The sequence below is a fragment of the Amblyraja radiata genome, chromosome 21 (genome assembly GCF_010909765.2).
Source record: "Amblyraja radiata isolate CabotCenter1 chromosome 21, sAmbRad1.1.pri, whole genome shotgun sequence".
Lineage (NCBI taxonomy): Eukaryota > Metazoa > Chordata > Chondrichthyes > Rajiformes > Rajidae > Amblyraja > Amblyraja radiata.
Genome location: NC_045976.1, coordinates 42469917 through 42497416, shown reverse-complemented (window position 1 = coordinate 42497416; position 27500 = coordinate 42469917). Strand labels below are relative to the sequence as shown.

Here is a 27500-nt window from a genome sequence, read left to right as displayed (position 1 = left end):
GACCTATGGAGTGTGGGAGGAAACCGGAGCACCCGGAGAAAACCCACACAGGTCACAGGTAGAACGTACAAACTCCGTACAGACAGCACCCATGGGATGAATGGCCATTTCCTGTACTGTACTGCTCTTTGGTCTAGGTAATACAATACATAAATAAATACAATCAAGTCAAATTCAAGTACATACAGACACAGAGTGCTGGAGTAACTCAGCGGGTCAGGCAGCATCTGTGGAGAACATGGATAGGTGATGTTTCACAGAGTGCTGGAGTAACTCAGCGGGTCAGGCAGCATCTGTGGAGAACATGGATAGGTGATGTTTTGGGTCGGGACCGTTCTTCAGACTGATTTCTACCCGGAACATCACTTATCCATGTTCTCCACAGATGCTGCCTGGCCCGTTGAGTTATGGTGCAGCAGCATCTATGGAGCGAAGGAAATAGGCAATGTTTCGAGCCAAAACCCTTCTGGAAATAGGCAACGTTTCGGGCCGAAACCCGGAAGGGTTTCGACCCGAAACTTTGCCTATTTCCTTAGCTCCATAGATGCTGCTGCACCCGCTGAGTTACTCCAGCACTCTGTGAAACGTCACCTATCCATGTTCTCCACAGATGCTGCCTGACCCGCTGAGTTACTCCAGCACTCTGCGAAACGTCACCTATCCATGTTCTCCACAGATGCTGCCTGACCCGCTGAGTTACTCCAGCACTCTGTGAAACGTCACCTATCCATGTTCTCCACAGATGCTGCCTGACCCGCTGAGTTACTCCAGCACTTTGACTTTCCTTGGTAAACCCGCATCTAGTTTCTACAAACTCAAGCACAATAGTTAGAGCGAAGGGAAAGATACAGAGTGTGGAATATGGTTTAGTTTAGAGATGGAACCTGCCCTTCGGCCCACAATGTGTGTGTTGAACATGATGCAAAGTTAAACTAATTGCTCTGCCTGCAACGCCTCTACATCCTTAGAGAGTTCAGCATGTCCCACACAACTCTCACCAACTTCTACAGATGCGCCGTGGGGAGCATTTTATCGGGACGCATCACGGCACGGTTTGGAAACAGCTCCATCCGAGACCGCAAGAAATTGCGGGGAATTGTGGACGCAGCCCAGACCGTCACACACACAAACCAACCTCCCTTCCGTTGACTCCATCTACACCTCACGCTGCCTCGGCAAGGCCAGCAGCATCATCAAGGACCAGTCTCACCCCCCGGTCACTCCCCCTCTTCTCCCCTCTCCCATCGGGCAAGAGGTACAGAAGTGTGAAAACGAACGCACACCTCCAGAGCAGTCTGAAGAAAGGTCTCGACCCGAAACGTCGCACACTCCTTCGCTCCATAGATGCTGCCTCACCCGCTGAGTTTCTCCAGCATTTTTGTCTACCTCCAGATTCAGGGACATTTTCTTCCCAGCTGTTATAAGGCAATTGAACCATCCTCTCACCAACTAGAGAGCAGCCCTGATATCCTATCTACCTCACTGGAGACCTTCAAAACCATCTTCAAATGGACTTTACTGAACTTTATCCTGTATCTGTACCCTGTCAAGGGCTTGATTGTAACCATTTATAATATTTTCACTGACTGGATAGCACGCAACAAAAACCTTTTCTCTACCTCGCTACACGTGACAATAACAAACTAAACTTAAACTAATCCACTCCCTGCATATCCATGCACGCGTCCAAAAGCCTCTTAAACACCACTATCGTATCTGCCTCCACCACCACCCCTGGCAGCGCGTTCCAGGCACCCACCCACCCTCTGTGTAAAAAATCCTGCCCCGCACATCTCCTCTAAACTTTGTCCCTCTCACCTTAAAGCTGCGCCCTCTAGTCTTGGATATTTAATCCCAGCCTGCAACGGTTTGCAGAAAGCTAATGAGTCAGCATCACTTGAACCGCAAATCAAAGCAATTATGTCCGTCAGCGGAATTCTCGCAGTCGTGCGAGATACAGATAGGATCAGCAGGAAACGTCGAATCATGGACGATAGGTGCAGGAGTAGGCCATTCGGCCCTTCGAGCCAGCACCGCCATTCAATATGATCATGGCTGATCATCCAGAATCAGTTGCCCGTTCCTGCTTACTCCCCATGTCCCTTGATCCCGTTAGCCCTAAGAGCTCTATCTAACTCTCTCTTGAATACATCCAGTGAATTGGCCTCCACTGCCTTCTGTGGCAGAGAATTCCACAGATTCACAACTGAAGAAGGGTTTCGGCCTGTAACGCTGCCTATTTCCTTTACTCCTAGATGCTGCAGCACCCGCTGAGTTTCTCCAGCATTTTTGTGTATCTCTGGGTGAAAATGCTTTTCCTCATCTCAGTCCTAAATGGCCTACCCCTTATTCTTTAAGGAAGAACTGCAGATGCTGGAAAAATCTAAGGTAGGCAGAAATGCTGGAGAAACTCAGCGGGTGAGGCAGCATCTATGGAGCGAAGGAATAGGTGAAACCCGAAACGTCACCTATTCCTTCGCTCCATAGATGCTGCCTCACCCGCTGAGTTTCTCCAGCATTTCTGTCTACCCCTTATTCTGGACTCCCCCAACATCGGGATCATTTTTCCTGCATCTAGCCCGTCAATAGACAATAGGTGCAGGAGTAGGCCATCCGGTCCTTCGATTCAGCACCGCGTCCAAACCTTTAAGAATGTTTTATGTTTCTACAAGATAGCCTCTCATCCTTCCAAATCCCAGTGAATACAAGCCCAGTCGATCCATTCTTTCATCATACGTCAGTCCCGCCATCCTGGGAATTAGCCTGTTGATCCCGCATCGAGATTGTAATCATTTGCAAAAGGAATGTAAACTAGCTCACCACGGGTGTCTCAAAGCTTGTTCACACGTGTAGCGTTTGTTGGGGTCTTTCTCCATCAAGCGTTTGATGAAATCTTTCGCTGAAAGAAAGGACAGATGACAATAAACCTTTGGCCCGGTGGGATGAGATTGCAAAGGTGGCGCAGCGGGTAGAGCTGCTGCCTCACAGCGCCAGAGACCCGGGTTCCATCCTGACCACGGGCGCCGCATGTGCGGAGTTTGTACGTTCTCCCCGTGACCCGGGTGGGTTTTCTCCGGGTGCTCCGGTTTCCTCCCACACTCCAAAGAAGTACAGGTTTGGAGGTTGACACAAAAAGCTGGAGTAACTCAGCAGGACAGGCAGCATCTCTGGAGAGAAGCAATGGGTCGGGACCCTTCTTCAGAATTCCCACTCTCCAGAGATGCTGCCTGAGTTACTCCAGATTTTTGTGTCTGCCTTCAGTTTAAACCGGCATCTGCAGTTCCTTCCTGCAGGTTTGTGGGTTAATTGGCTTCGGTAAAATATGTAAATTGGTTCTCTTGTGTGCAGGATAGTGTATAAGGGCCTGTCCCACTTGTTCTATTTGATCTTATTTGATTGTGCACGCCAGGTTGATTGCATTCGTCGAAACAGGGCGGACCACGTGAAGCTTGCAATCTTCCACCTCAGTTTTTAAAGATATAGCATGGAAACAGGCCATTCGGCCTACCGAGTCCAAGCCGACCATCGACCCCCGCACACTAAAGGGCTTGTCCCACGGCGACTTTTTTCGGCGACTGCCGGCATCACTGACTGACGTACCAGGTCACCGAAAAAGTCGCGGCGTGATGATGTATTGACGTGCGGCGTTTCCTCAAGTGTCGCCACATTTTTTTTGTCGCTGCTAGATTTTGAGATGCTTCAAAATCTTTCGCCGACCCTGATACGTCAGTCAATGACTGAGGCAGTCGCCGAAAAAATCGACAAGTGGGACAGGCCCTTTAGTGTGCGGGGATCGGTGGTCGGCGTGGACCCGGTGGGCCGAATGGCCTGTTTCCATGCTATATCTCTAAAGGTGGGAGATTGCAACCTTCACGTGGTCCGCCCTGTTTCGACGAATGCAATCAACCCGGCGTGCACAATCGAATAAGATCAAATAGAACAAGTTGTCCTACAAGGTAGACATAAAAGCTGGAGAAACTCAGCGGGTGCAGCAGCATCTATGGAGCGAAGGAAATAGGCAACGTCTCGGGCCGAAACCCTTCTGGAAATAGGCAATGTTTCGGGCTGAAACCCTTCTGGAAATAGGCAACGTTTCGGGCCGAAACCCTTCTGGAAATAGGCAACGTTTCGGGCCGAAACCCTTCTGGAAATAGGCAACGTTTCGGGCCGAAACCCTTCTGGAAATAGGCAACGTATCGGGACGAAACCCTTCTGGAAATAGGCAACGTTTCGGGACGAAACCCTTCTGGAAATAGGCGACGTTTCGGGCCGAAATCCTTCTGGAAATAGGCAACGTTTCGGGCCGAAACCCTTCCGGGTTTCGGCCCGAAACGTTACCTATTTCCTTCGCTCCATAGATGCTGCTGCACCCGCTGAGTTTCTCCAGCTTTTTTGTCTACCTTCGATTTTCCAGCATCTGCACAGTTCCTTCTTAAATAAGTTGTCCTACAACTTTAGGCTGTGCACGCCGTACGCAGTGGTGGGAAAAGCATTGAACGGTCGAACCTTATCGACACGAGACATGATCTCCCCTGCGACAACATTGTTGCCTTAATCTGCTGCCTCCTCTCAAGGTACGCAGCCTCTTTGAAGCAGTCAATGGCAGAAAGTGTTCAACTGCAGTTGGCAAAACTTAAAAGAAATGTTTTACAAAACTCAGCCGGGTGCATAAATCTGGCAGAGCGACTGCTCGCTCGCTTGAATTTCGAGACAGTATTTATCTTCTTTTGCGTTAACACATAATTCTGCTCGCTGGCATTTGGACAAATTGGCAGCGGCTAATTAATTTCCCCCCAGTGTTTTAAAAATAGAATTACCTCCCACTAGTCGGGAGTCGGAGACACAACAGAGATGGTTCCCGGTGCAAGGCTCAGACACAAGAATGATTGAGGCATCTTGGCACACGAACAAAAGGGAAAATAGTGACGTCTTCAACTCCTGCGGCCTGTCCTTATCGTTGAACAAAGAAGATGGAACGGTACAGCATGAGGAACAGCCCCTTGGGCCCACAATGTCCGTTCCGTCTACGATGCCAAGTTGAACTAATCCCCGCGGCCTGCAGCTGATCCATAATCTGAGGGATGTCTCTTACACACAAAGGGTGGAGGGTGGATGGGATGAGCAGCCGGAGGAGGTAGTTGAGGCAGGGACTGGCACAATGGCTGGACAGGTAGTTGGATGGGATAGGTTTAGAGTGATGTGGGTAAAACACAGGCAGGTGGGACTTGTGTAGGTGGGACATGTTGGCTGCTGTTGGCAAGTTGAGCTGAAAGGCCTGCTTCCACGCTGTATCACTCTGACTCTATGAGAGCTGGAGGAATGTGAGCAGAGTGGTGCAGGGTGGCCAGGGTGGATGGTGATGATGGTGATGGTGATGGTGATGGTGATGATGGTGATGGTGATGGTGATGATGGTGATGGTGCTGGTGGGCTGGTGAATGGTAATGGTGATGTGTAATGGTAATTGTGATGAGGCTGATGGTGATGGTGATGGTGATGAGTGATGGTGGTTATGATGGTGATGGTGATGGTGATGATGGTCGATGGTGATGTGATGGTGATGGTGATGTGATGGTGATGTGATGGTGGTGATGGATGGTGATGGTGATGTGATGGTGATGGTGATGATGGTGATGGTGGTGATGGTGATGGTGGTGATGGTGATGATGATGGTGATGGTGATGATGGTGATGGTGATGATGGTGATGATGGTGATGGTGATGATGCTAGTGATGGTGATGATGGTGATGGTGATGGTGATGATGGTGGTGATGATGGTGATGGTGATGATGGTGATGGTGGTGATGGTGATGGTGATGGTGATGGTGGTGATGATGGTGATGGTGATGGTGATGATGGTGATGGTGATGGTGGTGATGGTGATGATGCTAGTGATGGTGATGATGGTGATGGTGATGGTGATGATGGTGATGATGATGATGGTGATGGTGATGATGGTGATGATGGAGATGGTGATGGTGATGATGGTGATGGTGGTGATGGTGATGATGATGGTGATGATGGTGATGATGGTGATGGTGATGGTGGTGATGGTGATGGTGATGATGGTGGTGGTGATGGTGATGGTGTTGATGATGATGGTGATGATGGTGATGATGCTGGTGATGATGGTGATGGTGATGATGGTGATGGTGGTGATGGTGATGATGGTGATGATGGTGATGGTGATGATGGTGATGGTGATGATGGTGATGGTGGTGATGGTGATGGTGGTGATGGTGATGGTGATGGTGATGGTGATGGTGGTGATGGTGATGGTGGTGATGCTAGTGATGATGGTGATGGTGATGATGGTGATGGTGATGATGGTGGTGATGGTGATGGTGATGATGGTGATGGTGGTGATGATGGTGATGGTGATGGTGATGATGGTGATGATGGTGGTGATGGTGATGGTGATGATGGTGATGGTGGTGATGATGGTGATGGTGATGGTGATGGTGGTGATGGTGATGGTGGTGATGGTGATGGTGATGGTGGTGATGGTGGTGATGGTGATGGTGGTGATGGTGATGGTGGTGATGGTGATGGTGATGGTGGTGATGGTGGTGATGGTGATGATGGTGATGGTGGTGATGGTGGTGATTGTGATGATGGTGATGGTGATGGTGATGGTGATGGTGGTGGTGGTGATGGTGGTGATGGTGATGGTGATGGTGGTGATGGTGGTGATGGTGATGGTGGTGATGATGGTGATGGTGATGGTGATGATGGAGATGGCCATGCCTCTCACGCCCTCGCCACCCACATGAATTTACAAACTGACCATTGGCAACCTACCAGATTCAGAGATGTCGTCCCAGTATGGACAGTCAAACTCGTATTCTGCCCTCAGTATCTGTTCAAAGAGTCTGGAGTCGTTTTCATCGTAGAATGGCGGATAGCCACACAACCTGAGCAGGACAAAGAAAAATCCAAGCATTGATAACGATGTTTTAGTTTAGTTTAGTTTAGTTTAGAGATACCTTGTCTCTCCTCACTCATAGAGTACGGCCCAAGTGAATTTAGACCAAAAATATCAGCAACATTTAGTTTTGTTTTTTTCCGTTTGGAGATACAGCGTGGAAACAGGCCCTTCGGCCCACCGAGCCCGCACTGACCAGCGATCCCCGCACACTATCTCACCTGTTTTTGGGGCTCGTAGCTCATCATAAATAACTCAACCCTCCACTCTCTGACGGCTGGAGATCAGACAAGTCATGAAATGCTCCATTCTCGCAAGAAACACCAAGGATGGGAGATGCCAGCGTCCAGAGGCAATGTGTCAGTGGTGTGTATGTCTGGCAGAGCGATTCCATGTGTGGATGTGAGGAGGTTATTTTCCCCTCACTCATCCTCATTTCCCACATTTAGGGGCGGCAGGGTTGCGCGGCGGGTGGAGCTGCTGCCTCACAGCGTCAGGTTCGATCCCGACTACGGCCGCTGCCTGTACGGAGTTTGCATGTACTCCCCGTGACCTGCGTGGGTTTCCTCCGGGCGCTCCGGTTTCCTCCCACACTCCGAAGTCGTGCGGGTTTGTTGGTTGATTGGCTTCGGTGAATATTGTAAATTGTCCCTAGTGTGTGGGATAGTGCTAGTATACGGGGTGATCGCTGGTCGGCACGGGCCCGGTGGGCCGAAGGGCCTGTTTAAACGTTCTATCTCTGAAGTCTAAAGCAACATTTCCACATATAGGGTAAAAACTAACCACCGATTTCTCAATCTGGCACCAGGTCATCAGTTATGTGGCCAGATGATAACTGATACAATAGTTTTCTACATTGCACACATACCAGAACTCATTGTAATGAGCAAATGTGGATCTAAAATTGCTATTATTATTCCACAAAAATGTCAGGAAGCTAAAATTAGACATCTGAGCCTCTCAACCGATGTAAGAAGATTCACAAGGATGTTGCCAGCAACTTGAGGGCCTGAGCGACAGGGAGAGGATGGGCAGGTTAGGACTCTACTCCTTGGAGCTCAGGAGGCACTTTCTAGATTAGATTCTGCTTGCTTCTTTCTTAACAGAAATAGTGTCAGAATGAAATAATAATAATAATAAAGAAAAATAAATAATAGAATAATCTAGCCTCAGAATTAAAGGACGTTCCTTTAGAAAGGAGATGAGGAGGAATTTCTTTAGTCAGAGGGTGGTGAATCTGTGGAATTCATTGCCACAGACGGCTGTGGAGGCCAAGTCAGTGGATATTTTTAAGGCAGAGATTGACAGATTCTCGATTAGTGTCTGGGGTTATGTGAAGATGGCAGGAGAATGGGGTTAGGAGGGAGAAATAGGTCGGCCATGACTGAATGGCGGAGTCGACCTGATGGGCCGAATGGCCTAATTCTGCTCCCATAAGAAGAAAGAGAGCAGTCAAGATTTACAAGGATGTTACCAGGGTCCAGGAGTACCAATCCATGGTCCCCTTAAAGTGGTGGCACAGGTAGAGAGGGTGGAGAAGACAGCATTTGGCATCCAGGACTTCATCTGTTAGGGTACTGGAGTTTAGAGGAGTTTAGTTTGAGTCTGAAGAAGGGTTTCGGCCTGAAACGTTGCCTATTTCCTTCGCTCCATAGATGCTGCTGCACGCGCTGAGTTTCTCCAGCATTTTTGTGTTCCTAATAGTTTGTTTAGAGATACGGCACGGAAACAGGCCCTTCGGCCCACTGATTCCGTACCGACCAGCGATCACCCCAATCCTACACACTAGGGACAACCAAAACCAACTAACCGGAGCACCCGGAGGATGGTCACGGGGAGAACGTGCAAACTCCGTACAGACAGCACCCGCAGTCAGGATTGAACCCGGGTCTCTGGCGCTGTGCGGCAGCAGCTCTACCCGCTGCGCCACTGTGCCGCTCGTGATAAATGACCTCTTGAATCATGTGAAACCCGCTTTGTCCACATGTATGTTAATGATAAACTTAAGTTAGACACAGAGTGCTGGAGTAACTCAGCGGGTCAGGCAGCATCTGTGGAGAACATGGATAGGTGACGTTTCACAGAGTGCTGGAGTAACTCAGCGGGTCAGGCAGCATTTATGGAGCTAAGGAAATAGGCAATGTTTCGGGTCGAAACCCTTCCGGGTTTCGGCCCGAAACGTTGCCTATTTCCAGAAGGGTTTCGGCCCGAAACGTTGCCTATTTCCTTCGCTTCATAGATGCTGCTGCACCATAACTCAGCGGGTCAGGCAGCATCAGTGGAGAACATGGATAGGTGACGTTTCACAGTGCTGGAGTAACTCAGCGGGTCAGGCAGCATCTGTGGAGAACATGGATAGGTGACGTTTCACAGAGTGCTGGAGTAACTCAGCGGGTCAGGCAGCATCTGTGGAGAACATGGATAGGTGACGTTTCACAGAGTGCTGGAGTAACTCAGCGGGTCAGGCAGCATCTGTGGAGAACATGGATAGGTGACGTTTCACAGAGTGCTGGAGTAACTCAGCGGGTCAGGCAGCATTTCTGGAGAGAAGGAATAGGTGACGTTTCAGGTCGGGGCAGTTTGTTAAGATGTTCTCTGATGCACTTTCCTTTAATTCGAGTTGAATAATCCCTTGCATGGAAAGCACAAAAACGCTGATAAAATAAAATAAAAACTAAGTGCATGAAAAATGATAAAAAAAAGGATGGAAATAGCAATAAAAGTTGAAGGGGGAGGTTTGGCTAGCGGTTTTCATATGGTGAACATTACATCTTTTTGCTGCTATTTTCTGTGGGAATATGAGGTAGTTTACAAAACATCCAACTTCCATGAAAAGTTTGGAACGAGTTAATGCGACACCTCACCCCTGCACAGAACGTGTGAGAGAACTCCAAGGGGTGCCTGAGGTTTTAACAGAGTTTAATTGGGACAACAATCAGCTTGAGGGCCTGGTGTTTGCCGTTCAAGCCTCACTGAATCTTTCAGACATTTCTGCTTTAGACTTTAGAGGTACAGCGCGGAAACAGGCCCTTCGGCCCATCGAGTCCGCGCTGACCAGCGATCCCCGCACACCAATACTATCCTACACACACCAGGGACAATTTACAATAATACCAAGCCAATTAAACCTACACACCTGCACTTCTTTGGAGTGTGGGAGGAAACCGGAGCACCCGGAGAAAACCCACGCAGGCCACGGGGAGACAGTACTGGGCAGACGGTGCAAATATTTTGGGTGGGGGGGGAGAGGGTTTAGTGTTTACGGGGATGTTTAAACTGAAGAGAGGACATAACAGGGAATAAAATAGACAATAGACAATAGACAATAGGAGCAGGAGTAGCCCATTTGGCCCTTCGAGCCAGCACCGCCATTCAATGTGATCATGGCTGATCATCCACAATCAGTACCCCATTCCTGCCTTCTCCCTATCTCCGCTATCTTTAAGAGCCCTATCTAGCTCTCTCTTGAAAGTATCCAGAGAACCGGCCTCCACCGCCCTCTGAGGTAGAGAATCCCACAGACTCACCACTCTCTGTGAGAAAAAGTGTTTCCTCGTCTCCGTTCTAAATGGCCGACCCCTTATTCTTAAACAGTGTGGCCCCTGGTTCTGGACTCCCCCAGCATCGGGAACATGTTTCCTGCCTCTAGCGTGTCCAAACCCTCAATAATCTTATATGTTTCAATAAGATATCCTCTCATCCTTCTAAACTCCAGAGTGTACAAGCCCCAAAGTCTAGTATATTTCAGGAGCCGATTCCAAAGGGCTGGAAGGTTGTTGAAATGGAAGAAAATTATTTGAATGAATGAATGTAAAGGGAAACAGGCAGGAGAAACCAAGGGAAATTGTTGAAGGCTGTATGTTGTAAAAATTATCACAGGGAGAAACAGGAAATTAAATGCAATGTGTATGAAAAATGGCCTTGGCAGAAGACATTAGGGAGAAGGAAAGGGAATTTATGAATTCCAAAACCTACCAGGGAAATGTGGATTGGGAGACCCATAAAATAAACCAAGGAATGCCACATCTGTCAGGCAGCAGAGATGTAACAAAACAGGAGTCTAACGCAAAGAAAATCAAAATAATAATCCCCCTTCAAACGCTCATCTCCCCTCCGCATGTCTCCCCATCGATCCCCTTCCTCTCACATCCCCCCTGCCCCCCCCCCCTCCCCCCCCCCCCCTCCCCCCCCCCTGCCCCACCCCCCTCCCCCCCCCCTGGCTTGTATACTGTGGAGTTTAGAAGGATGAGAGGGAATCTTATTGAAACATATGAGATTATTAAGCAAGGGCTTGGACAAGCTAGAGGCAGGAAACATGTTCCCGATATTGGGGGAGTCCAGAACCAGGGGCCACAGTTTAAGAATAAGGGGTCGGCCATTTGGAACGGAGACGAGGAAACACTTTTTCGCACAGAGAGTTGTGAGTCTGTGGAATTCTCTGCCTCAGAGGGCGGTTCTCTGGATAGTTTCAAGAGAGAGCTAGATAGGGCTTTTAAAGATAGGGGGTATGGGGAGAAGGCAGGAACGGGGTACTGATTCCGGTTGATCAGTCGTGATCACAGTGAATGGCGGTGCTGGCTCGAAGGGCCGAATGGCCTACTCCTGCACCTATTGTCTATTGTCTATAATTCTGCTCCTATGTTTTGTGGGATGGACAGCCCTCTGTGTTGATATCCATTGCAACATTGGGCGAGAGGTGACATACTCACAGAATATAGGCAATGACTCCGATAGACCAACAATCGACCGCCTTGCTGTAGGGTTTCTGGGCAAGGACCTCTGGAGCTGTGGAAGAGAAGAAGGAGAATAGATTGTAAAGGGGATTAAAGCAGGCACTGGACTTCCACCATTCCCAGCAGACTAGGCTCAGAGAGAGTAAGTAAGTTTATTGGCCAAGTATTCACATACAAGGAATTTGCCTTGGTGCTCCGCCCACAAGTAACAACATGACATACAGGAACTGCAGATGCTGGAAAATCGAAGGTGCACAAAAATGCTGGAGAAGCTCAGCGGGTGCAGCAGCATCTATGGAGCGAAGGAAATAGGCAACGTTTCGGCCTGAAACCCTTCTGGAAATAGAAACATAGAAACATAGAAAATAGGTGCAGGAGTAGGCCATTTGGCCCTTCGAGCCTGCACCGCCATTCGATATGATCATGGCTGATCATCCAACTCAGTATCCCATACCTGCCTTCTCTCCATACCCCCTGATCCGTTTAGCCACAAGGGCCACATCTAACCCCCTCTTAAATATAGCCAATGAACTGTGGCCTCAACTACCTTCTGTGGCAGAGAATTCCACAGATTCACCACTCTCTGTGTGAAAAATGATTTTCTCATCTCTCATCTCTATGGAGCAAAGGAAATAGGCAACGTTTCGGGACGAAACCCTTCTGGAAATAGGCAATGTTTCGGGACGAAACCCTTCTGGAAATAGGCAACGTTTCGGGATGAAACCCTTCTGGAAATAGGCAACGTTTCTTGGACGAAACCCTTCTGGAAATAGGCAACGTTTCGGGACGAAACCCTTCTGGAAATAGGCAACGTTTCGGGACGAAACCCTTCTGGAAATAGGCAACGTTTCGGAACGAAACCCTTCTGGAAATAGGCAACGTTTCGGGACGAAACCCTTCTGGAAATAGGCAACGTTTCGGGACGAAACCCTTCTGGAAATAGGCAACGTTTCGGGACGAAACCCTTCTGGAAATAGGCAACGTTTCGGGACGAAACCCTTCTGGAAATAGACAAAGTTTCGGGACGAAACCCTTCTGGAAATAGGCGACGTTTCGGAACGAAACCCTTCTGGAAATAGGCAACGTTTCGGGACGAAACCCTTCTGGAAATAGGCAACGTTTCGGGACGAAACCCTTCTGGAAATAGGTAACGTTTCGGGACGAAACCCTTCTGGAAATAGGCAACGTTTCTTGGACAAAACCCTTCTGGAAATAGGCAACGTTTCGGGACGAAACCCTTCTGGAAATAGGCAACGTTTCGGGCCGAAACCCTTCCGGGTTTCGGCCCGAAACGTTGCCTATTTCCTTCGCTCCATGGATGCTGCTGCACCCGCTGAGTTTCTCCAGCATTTTTGTCTACCAACATGACACACAGTGACAGTTACGAATGACTCAGAAAACACTGAACATTAATAATAATAAAACATTCATGATAAAACACCATTGATCAAGCATGTGAACCAACAAAAAAAAGAATCGGGATAAGACCCTTGGCTTCCATTCGCACGTGCGGGCTGGCGTTCCAAAACTACTCTGGCACACATCCCATTTAATGCACCACAAGTTGTAAATCAGAGAATACTTCCTTCATGCCTTTAATCTCAATGGTGTCTCCAGTCTACAAGGCAGCAGTTCTCAACTGATACTAAAGTGGAGTGATATTTTATTGGGTAGTGAAATGCGGTGAAACTTGGAGCCCAGTTCATGTGGTTTTAACATGTGCGTAGTGGAACTCTGAACGGCACTGGGCCTGTGACTTGCTGGAGTTCAGAAGGATGGGGGGGGGGACCTCATTGAAACTTGCCGAACAGCGAAAGGCCTGGATAGTGTCTTCAGAATTAAGGGACAGAAGTTTAGGGGTAATATGAGGGGGAACTTCTTTACTCAGAGAGTGGTAGCGTTGTGGAATGAGCTTCCAGTGGAAGTGGTGGCGGCAGGTTCGTTGGTATCATTTAAAAATAAATTGGATAGGCATATGGATGAGAAGGGAATGGAAAGGTTATGGTATGAGTGCAGGCAGGTGGGACTAAGGGAAAAAAGTTGTTCGGCACGGACTTGTAGGGCCGAGATGGCCTGTTTCCGTGCTGTAATTGTTATATGGTTATATGGTTATGTGGAGAGGATGTTTCCACTAGTGGGAGAGTCTAGGACCAGAGGGCACAGCCTCAGAATTAAAGGACGTTCCTTTAGGAAGGAGATGAGGAGGAATTTCTTTAGCCAGAGGGTGGTGAATCTGTGGGATTCATTGCCACAGACGGCTGTAGAGATCAAGTCAGTGGATATTTTTAAGGCAGAGATAGATAGATTCTTGATTAGTGCGGGTGTCAGGGGTTATGGGGAGAAGGCAGGAGAATGGGGTTGAGAGGGAGAGATAGATCAGCCATGATTGAATGGCGGAGTGGACTCGATGGGCCGAATGGCCTCATTCAGCTACTAGAACTTATGAACCTATGAAGTGCTGAATGCAGATAAAACCATAATGCAGCACAGGAGCAGGCAGTTCGGCCCATCGAGTCTGTACTGATCATCACCTCTCATTTACATGAATCTTACACCAATCCCATTTGTATTAGGTTCAGTTTTACTGTAGTCACGTGTACTGAGGTACAGTGAAAAGCTCTGCGACGCATGCTATCCAAACAGGTCGGATGTACCATACAGAAATACAATCAAGGGTATAGAAAGGAACTGCACATGTTTGACAGACACAGATGACTGGAGTAACACAACAGGTCAAGCAGCATCTTTAACATAGAAACATAGAAACATAGACAATAGGTGCAGGAGGAGGCCATTCGGCCCTTCGAGCCAGCACCGCCATTCATTGTGATCAAGGCTGATCGTCCCCTATCAATAACCCGTGCCTGCCTTCTCCCCATATCCCTTGACTCCACTAGCCCCTAGAGCTCTATCTAACTCTCTCTTAAATCCATCCAGTGACTTGGCCTCCACTGCCCTCTGTGGCAGGGAATTCCACAAATTCACAACTCTCTGGGTGAAAATGTTTTTTCTCACCTCAGTCTTAAATGACCTCCCCTTTATTCTAAGACTGTGGCCCCTGGTTCTGGACTCGCCCAGTCCAAAAATTGGGAACATTTTTCCTGCATCTAGCTTGTCCTGTCCTTTTATAATTTAATATGTTTCCATAAGATACCCCCTCATCCTTCTAAACTCCAGTGAATACAAGCCTAGTCTTTTCTTTGAAGAGAAAGGATGGGTGACGTTGCAAGTCGGGACCCCTCTTCAGACCTCCTCTGGCAGCTCTTTCCAAACCGTTTCCCCGTGACCTGCGTGGGTTTTCTCCGGGTGCTCCGGTTTCCTCCCACTCTCCAAAGACGTACAGGTTTGTGGGTTAATGGGCTTCGGTGAAAATAGTAAATTGTCCCCAGTGTGTGTAGGATAGTGCTAGTGTGCGGAGATCGCTGGACAGCATGGACTTGTTGGGCCGAAGGGCCTGTTTCTGCGCTCGGGACACTCGGGACAATTTACATCGATACCAAACCAATTAACCTACAAACCCGCACATCTTTCGAGTGTGGGAGGAAACCGGAGCACCCGGAGAAAACCCACACGGGTCACGGGGAGAACGTACAAACTCCGTACAGACAGCGCCCGTAGTCAGGATCGAACCCGGGTCTCTGGCGCTGTGAGGCAGCAGCTCTACCCGCTGCGCAACGGGACGCCCCAATAATCCTACACTTGTCACGTGTACCGAGGTACAGTGAAAAGCTTTTAGTTGCGTGCTAACTAGTCAGCGGAGACTCTATACGTAATTACAACCAAATTGTCCACAGTGTACAGATATTGGATAAAGAGAATAACTTTAGTGCAAGATAAAGTGCAATAAAATCCGATTCAAGTTAGTCCGAAGGTCTACAAGGAGAGGTTTAGTAGGCTGGGTCTCTATTCCTTGGAGCATGGTTGAGTTGTGATCATATAGAGGTGTACAAAATCATGAGAGGAATAGATCGGGTAGATACACAGAGTCTCTTGTCCAGAGTAGGGGAATCGAGGACCAGAGGACACAGGTTCAAGGTGAAGGGGGACAGATTTAATAGGAATCTGAAGGGTAGCTTTTTCACACAGAGGGTGGTGGGTGTATGGAACAAGCTGCTGGAGGAGGTAGTTGAGGCTGGGACTATTGCAATGTTTAAGAAACAGTTAGACAGGTACATGGATAGGACAGGTTTGGAGGGATATGGACCAAGCGCGGGGCAGGTGGGACTAGTGTAGATGGGACAGGTTGGTCGGTGTGGGCAAGTTGGGCTGAAGGGCCTGTTTTCACGCTCCATGACTCTATATTAGGGGCGGCACAGTGGCAGAGACTCAGGTTCGATCCTCGCTATGGGTGCTGTCTGTACGGAGTTTGCACGTCTCCTTGTGACCACGTGGGTTTTCTCCGGGTGCTCCGGTTTCCACACACACTCCAAAGACGTGCATGTTGATAGGTTGAAGATAAATGCTGGAATAGTGTAACTCAGCGGGTCAGGTAGCATCTCTGGAGAGATGGAACGGGTGGTGTTTTGAGTCAAGACAAACGTCGCCCATTCCTTCTCTCTGGAGATGCTGCCTGACCCGCTGAGTTACTCCAGCATTTTGTGTCTACCTTCGGTGTAAACCAGCATTTGCAGTTCCTTCCTGAAGCTTTGTAGGTTAAATAGCTTCGATAAGATTGTAAATTGTCTCTGATGTGTAGGATAATGCTGGTCTGCAGTTGTACAGGGCCCTAGTGAGACCACATCTGGAGTATTGTGTGCAGTTTTGGTCCCCTAATTTGAGGAAGAACATTCTTGCTATTGAGGGAGTGCAGCGTAGGTTTACAAGGTTAATTCCCGGGATGGCGGGACTGTCATATGCTGAGAGAATGGAGCGGTTAGGCTTGTACACTCTGGAGTTTAGAAGGATGAGAGGGTATCTTATTGAAACATATAAGATTATTAAGGGTTTGGACACGCTAGGGGCAGGAAACATGTTCCCGATGTTGGGGGAGACCAGAACCAGGGGCCACACAGTTTAAGAACAAGGGGTAAGCCATTTAGAACAGAGACGAGGAAACACTTTTTCACACAGAGAGTTGTGAGTCCGTGGAATTCTCTGCCTCAGAGGGCGGTGGAGGCCGGTTCTCTGGATGCTTTTAGGAGAGAGCTGGATAGGGCTCTTAAAGATAGCGGAGTCAGGGGATATGGGGAGAAGGCAGGAACGGGGTACTGATTGGGGATGATCAGCCATGAAGGGGTGGGGAGATTGCAACCCTGTTTCGACGAATGCAATCGACCCGGCGTGCACAATCAAATAAGATCAAATAGAACGAGTTGTCCTACAGCTTTAGGCTGTGCACGCCGTACGCAAGAAGAAGAAGAAGCCATGATGATATTGAATGGCGGTGCTGGCTCGAAGGGCCGAATGGCCTACTCCTGTGCCTATTGTCTATTGGGATCGCTGGTCGGCGTGGACTCGGTCTGGCGAAGGGTCGGTTTCCACGCTGGATCTTTAAACCTAGAACTGACTGAGATGCCTTCGTTCCTGCTGTCTGGTCCTCCTCCTTGTTCCTCTCCTACCTCGCTGGGATTGGGATCGGATCCAAGGCAATAATCCTGGCGGCGGGGAAGGAGTCTGAGAATGATTATACGTGTCGCCGTTTCAACAGAGAAATAAAGTCAGGGTTTTTTTTAAAATGTGAAGTAATGTTCCTTGTGGCAGGAGCAAGGGGGATGAGAAGCAGGTTTAGGATCTGCTAATAATCAGCCTGGTAATTCAAAGCAACTGGTGAAAGACTGACCTAATTTTTATTCCGCTGCGTCTGGCCCGTGTGCGGAGTGGAAATAATGCGGAGAAAATCTGCCCTAATTTGCCTTAATCTCCCCGGAATTGTTACTTTGGTTTTTAATTGTAACCACAGGAAGATAGTTGACCCAGAGCAGGTTTGCGATCCCAAGCTGGGATCATCGCTCCATGGATATTTAATCAGAGCATCAGAATAAGCCTGGGATAATATAATGGGATTTTGAATTTCGTCAGGATATCACGCTGGGATTTATGGAGTCTGGTTCGATGTCGTAAAGCTGGAAAGAGCGCGGGGAAGATTTACGAGGACGTTGCCGGGATATGAAGGTCTGAGCTGTAGGGAGGGATGCAGAGTGCTGGAGTAACTCAGCGGGTCAGGCAGCATCTGTGGAGAACATGGATAGGTGACGTTTCACAGAGTACTGGAGTAACTCAGCGGGTCAGGCAGCATCTGTGGAGAACATGGATAGGTGACGTTTCACAGAGTGCTGGAGTAACTCAGCGGGTCAGGCAGCATCTGTGGGGAACGTGGATAGGTGACGTTTCACAGAGTGCTGGAGTAACTCAGCGGGTCAGGCAGCATCTGTGGAGAACATGGATAGGTGACGTTTCACAGAGTGCTGGAGTAACTCAGCGGGTCAGGCAGCATCTGTGGAGAACATGGATAGGTGACGTTTCACAGAGTGCTGGAGTAACTCAGCGGGTCAGGCAGCATCTGTGGGGAACGTGGATAGGTGACGTTTCACAGAGTGCTGGAGTAACTCAGCGGGTCAGGCAGCATCTGTGGAGAACATGGATAGGTGACGTTTCACAGAGTGCTGGAGTAACTCAGCGGGTCAGGCAGCATCTGTGGACAACATGGATAGGTGACGTTTCACAGAGGGCTGGAGTTACTCAGCGGGTCAGGCAGCATCTGTGGAGATCTTTGGAATTCATTGCCACAGACGGCTGTGGAGGCCAAGTCAACGGATATATTTAAGGCAGAGATATATAGATTCTTGATTAGTACGGGTGCCAGGGGTTATGGGGAGAAGGCATGAGAATGGGGTTAGGAGGGAGAGATAGATCAGCCATGATTGAATGGCGGGGTAGACTTGATGGGCCGAATGGCCTCGTTCTACTCCTATTCCTCATGACCTTACGATCTATCCCTCTAAACTTTTCCAGCATCTGTAGTCATAGAGTAATACAGCATGGAAACAGACCCTTCGGCCCATCGAGTCCAGACCGACCATAGATTACCCCTTCTTACTAGTTTTATGCAGTTCCCAGGGAGAATGCGCGAACTCCACATAGACAGCACCCGAGGTCAGGAAGGATGTGGAGGCTTTGGAAAGGGTGCAGTGGAGGAATACCGAAAGGGTGTTTGGATTAGGGGATATTAGTGATAGGGAGAGGTTGGACTGACTGGGATTGGGTTATCTGGAATGCCAGAGGTTACTGGCAGACCTGGTAGAAGTTGTGAGATTATAGATAGGGTAGACAGTCAAAATATTTTCTCCCAGTGGAAATAGTGGATGGCATAGCTTTCAGGTGATAGGGGCGGTGGACATCGACAATTTCACTATACTCTAGGTAGGAGGCTCCCCTCGGTCATGACTGACCATGGGTGATGTGTGGTCGGATGCAAGCCTGGGCAATCAATGTCATATGGAGGACAGGCTGTTGCCCATGCAGCACGTCCCCCCCTCTCCACGTCGCTGATCGATCCAAAGGAACAGCAGGGCCGTTACAGTTTGGCACCAGCGCCGTCGCAGGAGCTGCCAGAGCGAGGTTGTAGACAACGACGAACTGCCTTAGGGGCTCCGACTCCGGATTTGTCTTGAGGTTTACTCCTGGAGCCTTTTCCATGATTGGATATGGCCACAAGGCAGTGGAGGTTTTAAATCAGAGTTTTCCCGTTCCTAGATGGACTGCCTTCCCAGGCTGACGAGCCCCATCTGCCCGTACATGTGACAATAAAGTACCATTGAACCAATGACCATTGACCATTGAACCAATGACCATTGAACCATTGAACCAATGACCATTGACTATTGAACCAATGACCATTGACCAATGACCATTGAACCATTGAACCAATGACCATTGACCATTGAACCAATGACCATTGACTATTGAACCAATGACCATTGAACCATTGAACCAATGACCATTGAACCATTGAACCAATGACCATTGAACCATTGAACCAATGACCATTGACCATTGAACCAATGACCATTGAACCAATGACCATTGAACCGTTGAACCAATGACCATTGACCATTGAACCATTGACCATTGAACAATGACCATTGACCATTGATCTAATGAACCATTGTCCCATTGTCCCATTGAACCAATGACCATTGAACCAATGACCATTGACCAATGACCATTGAACCATTGAACCAATGACCATTGAACCATTGAACCAATGACCATTGACCATTGAACCAATGACCATTGACCATTGATCTAATGAACCATTGTCCCATTGTCCCATTGAACCAATGACCATTGAACCAATGACCATTGACCATTGATCTAATGAACCATTGTCCCATTGACCCAATGAACCAATATAACCTTGCACCAATTAACCATTGACCATTGATCCATTGAGCTACTGTAGGTCACCACTCACCAACATAGCCGGGGGTACCGCAGGCGGTGGACATGACGTCACCCGAACCCTCCATCTTGGACAAACCAAAGTCGCTGATCATTATTTTAGACTCTTCATCCGGGCTGAAGTACAAGAGGTTTTCTGGCTGAGTAAAGATCAGAGAAGAAAAAACACACACAACCGTTTTCATTTGGACTGCGTGAGACACGGAAGTGAGAACATTACTGCGCTGGAAGAGGCCCTTCGGCCCACGATGCCTGTGCTGGGACACGATGCCAAACTAAACTAAATTCCTTGTCTGCATATGATCCATATCCCTCCATTTCCTGCATGCCCATATGCTCATCCAAAAGTCTCTTAAACGCCACACAGCACAGTTTAGTTCATAGTCAACGCCTCCGCTGCAAGTAAGAATGTCGTTGTTCTATCTGGGACACAGGACAACAAAACACTCTCCCTTCCCCGTGACCTGCGTGGGTTTCCTCCCCCTCTCCAAAGCCGTACAGGTTTGCAGGTTAATTGGCTTGGTGTAAATGTAACATTGTCCCTAGTGTGTGTAGGATAGTTAATGTGCGGGGATCGCTGGTCGGTGTGGACTCGATGGGCCGAAGGGCCTGTTTCCGCGCTGTATCTCTGAACTAAATCTCCCTGTTTCAAGTTGAAATCCTGTGATGATCTGAATTTCTTAGAAATGTGCATTTCCAAGGACCTCTGGCTGTGGTTGTTCAGGATAATAGATCGTCTGATCACAGCTGGACAAACGTGTGGCATCATGTTTCAGCGGTGCCTCAGTCTTTGATCGCTTGATCTAACGAGACGGAGCCATGATGTTGACGAATGAAGATATATTGGCAACATAATCCAGTGTGATGGGATTATCACCCTCGTCAGTAAACTGTGGTCTGAGCGGCTAATACCAGCAATGGGTTGCCAAGCGAAAGACTCCATATGTTGAGTCCACGTGATGGGGTGATGTGTGGCCCTCAACCAAACCACCTGGTCAAAACATTCCTACACTGACAGAAACACCACTCTGGTCAACTCAAACATAGCCCCTCATAGAATGATCCAGCATGGAAACAGGCCCTTCGGCCCAACTAGCCCAAAACGGCCAACATGCCCCATCTATACTTCATCTAAATACAGAATGCTGGAGTAACTCAGCGGGTCAGGCAGCATCTGTGGAGAACATGGATAGGTGGCGTTTCACAGAGTGCTGGAGTAACTCAGCGGGTCAGGCAGCATCTATGGAGCTAAGGAAATAGGCAATGTTTTGGGCCGAAACCCGCAAGGGTTTCGGCCCGAAACGTTGCCTATTTCCAGAAGGATTTCGGCCCGAAACGTTGCCTATTTCCTTAGCTCCATAAATGCTGCTGCACCATAACTCAGTGGGTCAGGCAGCATCTGTGGAGAACATGGATAGGTGACGTTTCACAGAGTGCTGGAGTAACTCAGCGGGTCAGGCAGCATCTGTGGAGAACATGGATAGGTGACGTTTCACAGAGTGCTGGAGTAACTCAGCGGGTCAGGCAGCATCTGTGGAGAACATGGATAGGTGACGTTTCACAGAGTGCTGGAGTAACTCAGCGGGTCAGGCAGCATCTGTGGAGAACGTGGATAGGTGACGTTTCACAGAGTGCTGGAGTAACTCAGCGGGCCAGGCAGCATCTGTGGAGAGAAGGAATAGGTGATGTTTTAGGGTTCAAACCCTTTGATGTAAGGGGGAAGTAGTTGAGGCTGGGACTATCGCAACATTTAAGAAACATTTAGACAGGTACAAGGATAGGGCAGGTTTAGAGGGATATGGGCCAAACGCAGGCAGGTGGGACTTGTGTAGAAGGGTCTCGACCCAAAACGTCACCCATTCCTTTTCTCTTGAGATACTGCTTGTCCCGCTGAGTTACTCCAGTGTCTAAACCACCCTCCTAAACGCCCCATCTACACTAGTGTAGGAAGGACCTGCAGAAGCTGGTTTACACTGAAGATAGGCACAAAAAGCTGGAGTAACTCAGCGGGACAGGCAGCATCTCTGGAGAGAAGGAAAGGGCGATGTTTCCGGTCGAGACCCTTCAACACTGCTTGCATTTGGCCCATATCCCTCTAAACCTGCCCTATCTGAAGAAGGGTCACGACCCGAAACGTCACCCATTCCTTCTCTCCAGAGATGCTGCCTGTCCCGCTGAGTTACTCCAGCACTTTGCGTCTACCTTAGATTTAAACCAGCATCGGCAGTTCTTTCCTACACTACCTAGCTTAAATGTTTCTTAAACATTGCGATGGCACCTGCTTCAACTATCTCCCCCCCTCACCCAAACCTATGTCCTCTGGTTCAAGAATCCCCTACTTTGGGCAAGAGGACTCTGTGCATTTAACCTATCACCCCGCCACCCCCCTCATGATTTGGTACACCTCTATAAATCACCCCTCACCCTCCTGCGCTCCAAGGAATACGGGTGTCAGGGGTTATGGGGAGAAGGCAGGAGAATGGGGTTAGGAGGAGGTTACGATCTGCCTTCTCCCCATAACCTCTGACACCCGTACTAATCAAGAATCCATCAAACTCTGCCTTAAAAATATCCACTGACTTGGCCTCCACAGCCGTCTGCGGCAAAGAATTCCACAGATTCACCACCCTCTGACTGAAGAAATTCCTCCTCATCTCCTTCCTAAAAGAAAGTGCTTTAATTCTGAGGCTGTGACCTCTGGTCCTAGACTCTCCCACTAGTGGAATCATCCCCTCCACATCCACTCTATCCAGGCCTTTCATTATTCGGTAAGTTTCAATGAGTTCCCCTCTCATTCTTCTAAACTCCAGCCCAGTGCCGACAAACGCTCATCGTAGATCAGCCATGATTGAATGTCGGAGTGGACTTGATGGGCCGAATGGCCTAATTCTGCTCCTATCACTTATGATCTTATGAATAAGTATCAAGAGAATATCTCTCAATCAATCGATCGATCGATCGACTTTCCTCCACCTTGCCCCCTCCCCCCCTGTTCTTTGACCACCCCCCCCCCCTTCATCTCCAGCCCTGGTCAGTGAAGGTGGGACCTACCTTCAAGTCCCGGTGGACAATACACATTTTGTGGAGATACTGGACGGCGTTCAAGACTTGCCGGATCAGCGTGCTGGCGTCTTTCTCCGTGTAGAATCCCTTCTCCACGATGCGGTCGAACAGCTCACCCCCCGATACCCTGGGAAGAGGCAGAGGGTGAGAGGTTAAAGGGAGGGAGGTGAAAGGTCAAGGGCGTAGATCTACACACTGTACACGGCTCGATTGTAATCACGACGGCAATCGCCAAAGGTTGATAAGGAATCAAGGGATTACAGGGAGAAAGCGGGAACTGATTTTAGAACGAGTCAAGTCACTTTTATTTCTATAACACATTTAAAAAACAACCCTCGTTGGCCAAAGTGCTTTACATTGGTGGAGGTTCTAACGTTACACAACAGTGAATAGATGTGTAAGGAAGAACTGCAGATGCTGGTTCACATCGAAGGTGGACACAAAATGCTGGAGTAACTCAGCGGGACAGGCAGCGTCTCTGGAGAGAAGGTAAGGGCGATGTTTCGGGTCGAGACATGAAGAAGGGTCTCAACCCGAAACGTCACCCATTCCTTCTCATCAGATATCAGTAGGTAGACAAAACTGCTGGAGAAACTCAGCGGGTGCAGCAGCATCTATGGAGCGAAGGAAATAGACGACGTTTCGGGCCGAAACCCTTCTTCAGACTTCTTCGGTCTGAAGAAGGGATGGTGGTGGGATATCAGTCATTTTCACTAACTGATATCCTGCCACAACCAGAGAGCGGTCCTGAACTACTATCTACCTCATTGGTGACCCTCGGACTATCCTTGATTGGACTTTGCTGGCTTTACCTTGCACTAAACGTTATTCCCTTTATTATCCTGTATCTGTACACTGTGGACGGCTCGATTGTAATCATGTATTGTCTTTCCGCTGACTGGTTAGCACGCAACAAAAGCTTTTCACTGTACCTCGGTACACGGGACAATAAACTACACTCAAGTTCACTGTAAAGGGCCTGTCTCACTGTGTGATTTTTTCGGCGACTGCGAATGTCAGCGACTGACGCCCTAGAGACCGTCAAGCTGTCCGACGCTCCGCGCCACCGACACGTCGAGCTACGACACTCCGCGTCACCCGCCTTCACAACGCAAGAAGGTTTCACCGAAGTGTAATAGTCACATTGGAATTTAACTTATCTACAATAAATCTAAGGAGCAATAACTTTTTAAATGGATAAGTCGGCGTTTTATATCCAGGCGTCACCGGTCGTCCCCCGCAGGACAGCGTACGTCAGCGTGTGACAGGGCGCACGGCACGATGAGAACGGAGACGAGGAAACACTTTTTCTCACAGAGAGTGGTGAGTCTGTGGAATTCTCTGCCTCAGAGGGCGGTGGAGGCCGGTTCTCTGGATGCTTTCAAGAGAGAGCTAGATCGGGCTCTTAAAGATAGCGGAGCCAGGGGATATGGGGAGAAGGCAGGAACGGGGTACTGATTGGGGATGATCAGCCATGATCACATTGAATGGCGGTGCTGGCTCGAAGGGCTGAAAGGCCTACTCCTGCACCTATTGTCTATTGTCTATTGTCTATTGATAAGACACCCAGATGTCGCCTGAAGGTTTTGAACATTGTAAAATCCAGGGGTGGCAGGGAGACACCATGCGTCACGCCACGACCACGCCACGACCACGCCACGACCACGCAACGACCACGCCACAACCATGTCGCCACAACCTCTTTTCAGGCTGTCACCGAAAATGTGGCCCAAGTGGGACAGGCCCTTGAGGCAGCAACTCTAACACCACTGTGTATCGCAACCTCCCTGTAGGCAATGACCTCCAATGCTTCACGTGGGGGGTCCATGGACAGACGGCACGTTGAAGGTGAGACTGGCCAAACGTTTTTCCCAAATGAGCAAACTGTGGGGCGGGTCTTCTCTGGCGCCTCCTGGTGGGATTCTGGGCACGGTCCAGGTCTCTACAGAAGCCCCAAGGCTTTCAATAACATGGAGGTCAGCAGGTCGCTCGAGTTGGACGCCAATGTGGGGCCCACAAGGGACATAAACAAGAACTGGTCCGTGTCACGAGGAGGAACGCAGATTAAGAGAAATGTTCTTCCCACGGCATCAACCCTGCTCCCACTGTGATAGGTCCGTGCCATCCATCTCAGAGACTCCCTCCAGCAGCACAGCTGCTCAGACGTCTACGTACCGAGACAGACACAAGGCTCTGGAGATTAGGACCTAAATCCTCGGGGGGCAAGGCAGCGTGAGAATGCACACACATACCGTAACCCCTCGTTATGGAAAACATAGAAAATAGGTGCAGGAGGAGGCCATTCAGCCCTTCGGGCCAGCACCGCCATTGGAAGAGCAGCACCTCATATTTCGCTTGGGCAGTTTACACCCCAGCGGGATGAACATTGACTTCTCCAATTTCAGGTAGTCCCTACTTTCTCCCTCCTTCCCCTCCCCTTCCCAGCTCCCCCACAGCCCACTGTCTCCGCCTCTTCCTTTCTTCTTTCCGCCCCACCCACCCCCCCCCCCACCCCCACATCAGTCTGAAGAAGTGTCTCGACCCGAAACGTCACCTATTCCATCGCTCCATGGATGCTGCCTCACCCGCTGAGTTTCTCCAGCATTTTTGTCTACCTCCGCCACTCAAAATGATCACGGCTGATCATCCAGAATCAGTTCCCCGTTCCTCCTTCTCCCCATATCCCTCGATTCCGTTAGCCCTGAGAGCTAAATCTAACTCTCTCTTGAAAACATCCAGTGAATTGGCCTCCACTGCCTTCTGTGGCAGAGAAGTCCACAGATTCACAACTCTCTGGGTGAAAACATTTTTTCTTCATCTCAGTCCTAAATGGCCGACCTCTTATTCTTAAACTGTGTGGCCCCTGGTTCTGGATGTATCTGGTTATAATGGTTATGTTGGTGCCTGTTATTGCTGATTGTCCGCTATAACCGAGTAACGGGATCACTCCGACCACCTAGCGGTCACTCCGTAAAACAATGAGTTGTTTTCAAACACAAAGTTCTTTTTTATAGCTAAAGATATCTTTTTGTCACTGCAAGCCAAAAATACTATGTTTCATAGAGTTAAGTGTTGATCTAAGCGATCGCTGGACAATTTCAATGCCTCGTCAATGTTAATAACTTGTCAATTTCAATGGCCTCGCAGGCCCTTCGGCCCACCGATTCCGCGCCGACCAGCGATCCCCGCTCACTAGCACCTTCCTGCACACACCAGGGACAATTTACAATTTTACCAAAGCCAATTAACCTACAAACCTGCGCATTTTTGGAGTGTGGGAGGAAACCGGAGGAACCGGAGAAAACCCACGCAGGTCACGGGAAACACGTGCAAACTCCGTACAGACAGCGCCCGTAGCCGGGATTGAACCCAGGTCTCTGGCGCTGTGAGGCAGCAACTCTACCCGCTGCACCACCGTGCTGCCTTGTGTAGGAAGGAACTGCAGATGCTGGTTTAAATCGAAGATGGACACAAAATGCCGGAGTAACTCAGCGGGACGGGCAGCATCTCTGGAGAGAAGGAATGGGTGAAATTTTGGGTTGGGACCCTAGGGTCTCATGTAAGGGTCCTGACCCAAAACATCACCTATTCATGTTCTCCAGAGGTGCTGGCTGACCCACTGACTGTCACATCTTCGGTAGAAAACAGCATCTGCAGTTCCTTCCCCCACTAGAATATTGCAATACCATCTATTTCCACAGGGAGGAGGCAGTGAGCCATGAAACCAACTTCCCATCCACACAACTCCTTCTAACTGCAACTTTTGTTATCTTAGATAGAACAGAGAACAGTACAGCACAGGCCCTTCGGCCCACAATGTCCGTGCTGAACATGATGCCGAGTTAAACTAATCACCTCTGTTAAACTAATTATATCAGTAGATGGACATGAAATGCTGGAGTAACTCAGCGGGTCAGGCAGCATCTCTGGAGAGAAGGGATGGATGACAATTTGGGTTGTTGTCACACCTTCCCCAGCCAACAATGGGCCAATGTGGGCTCCACCCTTCCTGGGGTCATCTGTTGCCGCCTTTTCTCGCCTATGGTTTAACCCTCCCACCTCTACTTCCATGTTCTCCACAGATGCTGCCTGACCCGCTGAGTTACTCCAGCACTCTGTGAAACGTCACCTATCCATGTTCTCCACAGATGCTGCCTGACCAGCTGAGTTACTCCAGCACTCTGTGAAACGTCACCTATCCATGTTCTCCACAGATGCTGCCTGACCCGCTGAGTTACTCCAGCACTCTGTGCCCACCTTTAGTTCCATTACCTACATGGGCGATGAATCTCGCACAGACTCTGTCTGCAGGAAGCAGCGTTTGCTTTCGAAGAGTGCCGACCTTTCCCATAGTTTCGAGAGCAACATTTTTTTTTAAGA

General features: G+C 49.1%; 1 protein-coding gene across 1 annotated transcript in view; it reads right to left on the bottom strand.

Annotated features, from left to right (window-relative positions):
- camk1d (calcium/calmodulin dependent protein kinase ID) overlaps positions 1-23255 on the bottom strand; it is a gene marked incomplete at its 5' end in the record, with an annotated part of 30087 nt that extends 6832 nt beyond the window's left edge. The window contains 5 exons of the mRNA XM_033039288.1: positions 2821-2899; positions 6801-6913; positions 11634-11709; positions 20071-20197; positions 23109-23255. Of these exons, the coding sequence (XP_032895179.1) occupies positions 2821-2899; positions 6801-6913; positions 11634-11709; positions 20071-20197; positions 23109-23255 (542 nt within the window). The remainder of the gene's footprint in view (positions 1-2820; positions 2900-6800; positions 6914-11633; positions 11710-20070; positions 20198-23108) is intronic.
- Between the last annotated feature and the right edge of the window lie 4245 nt (positions 23256-27500).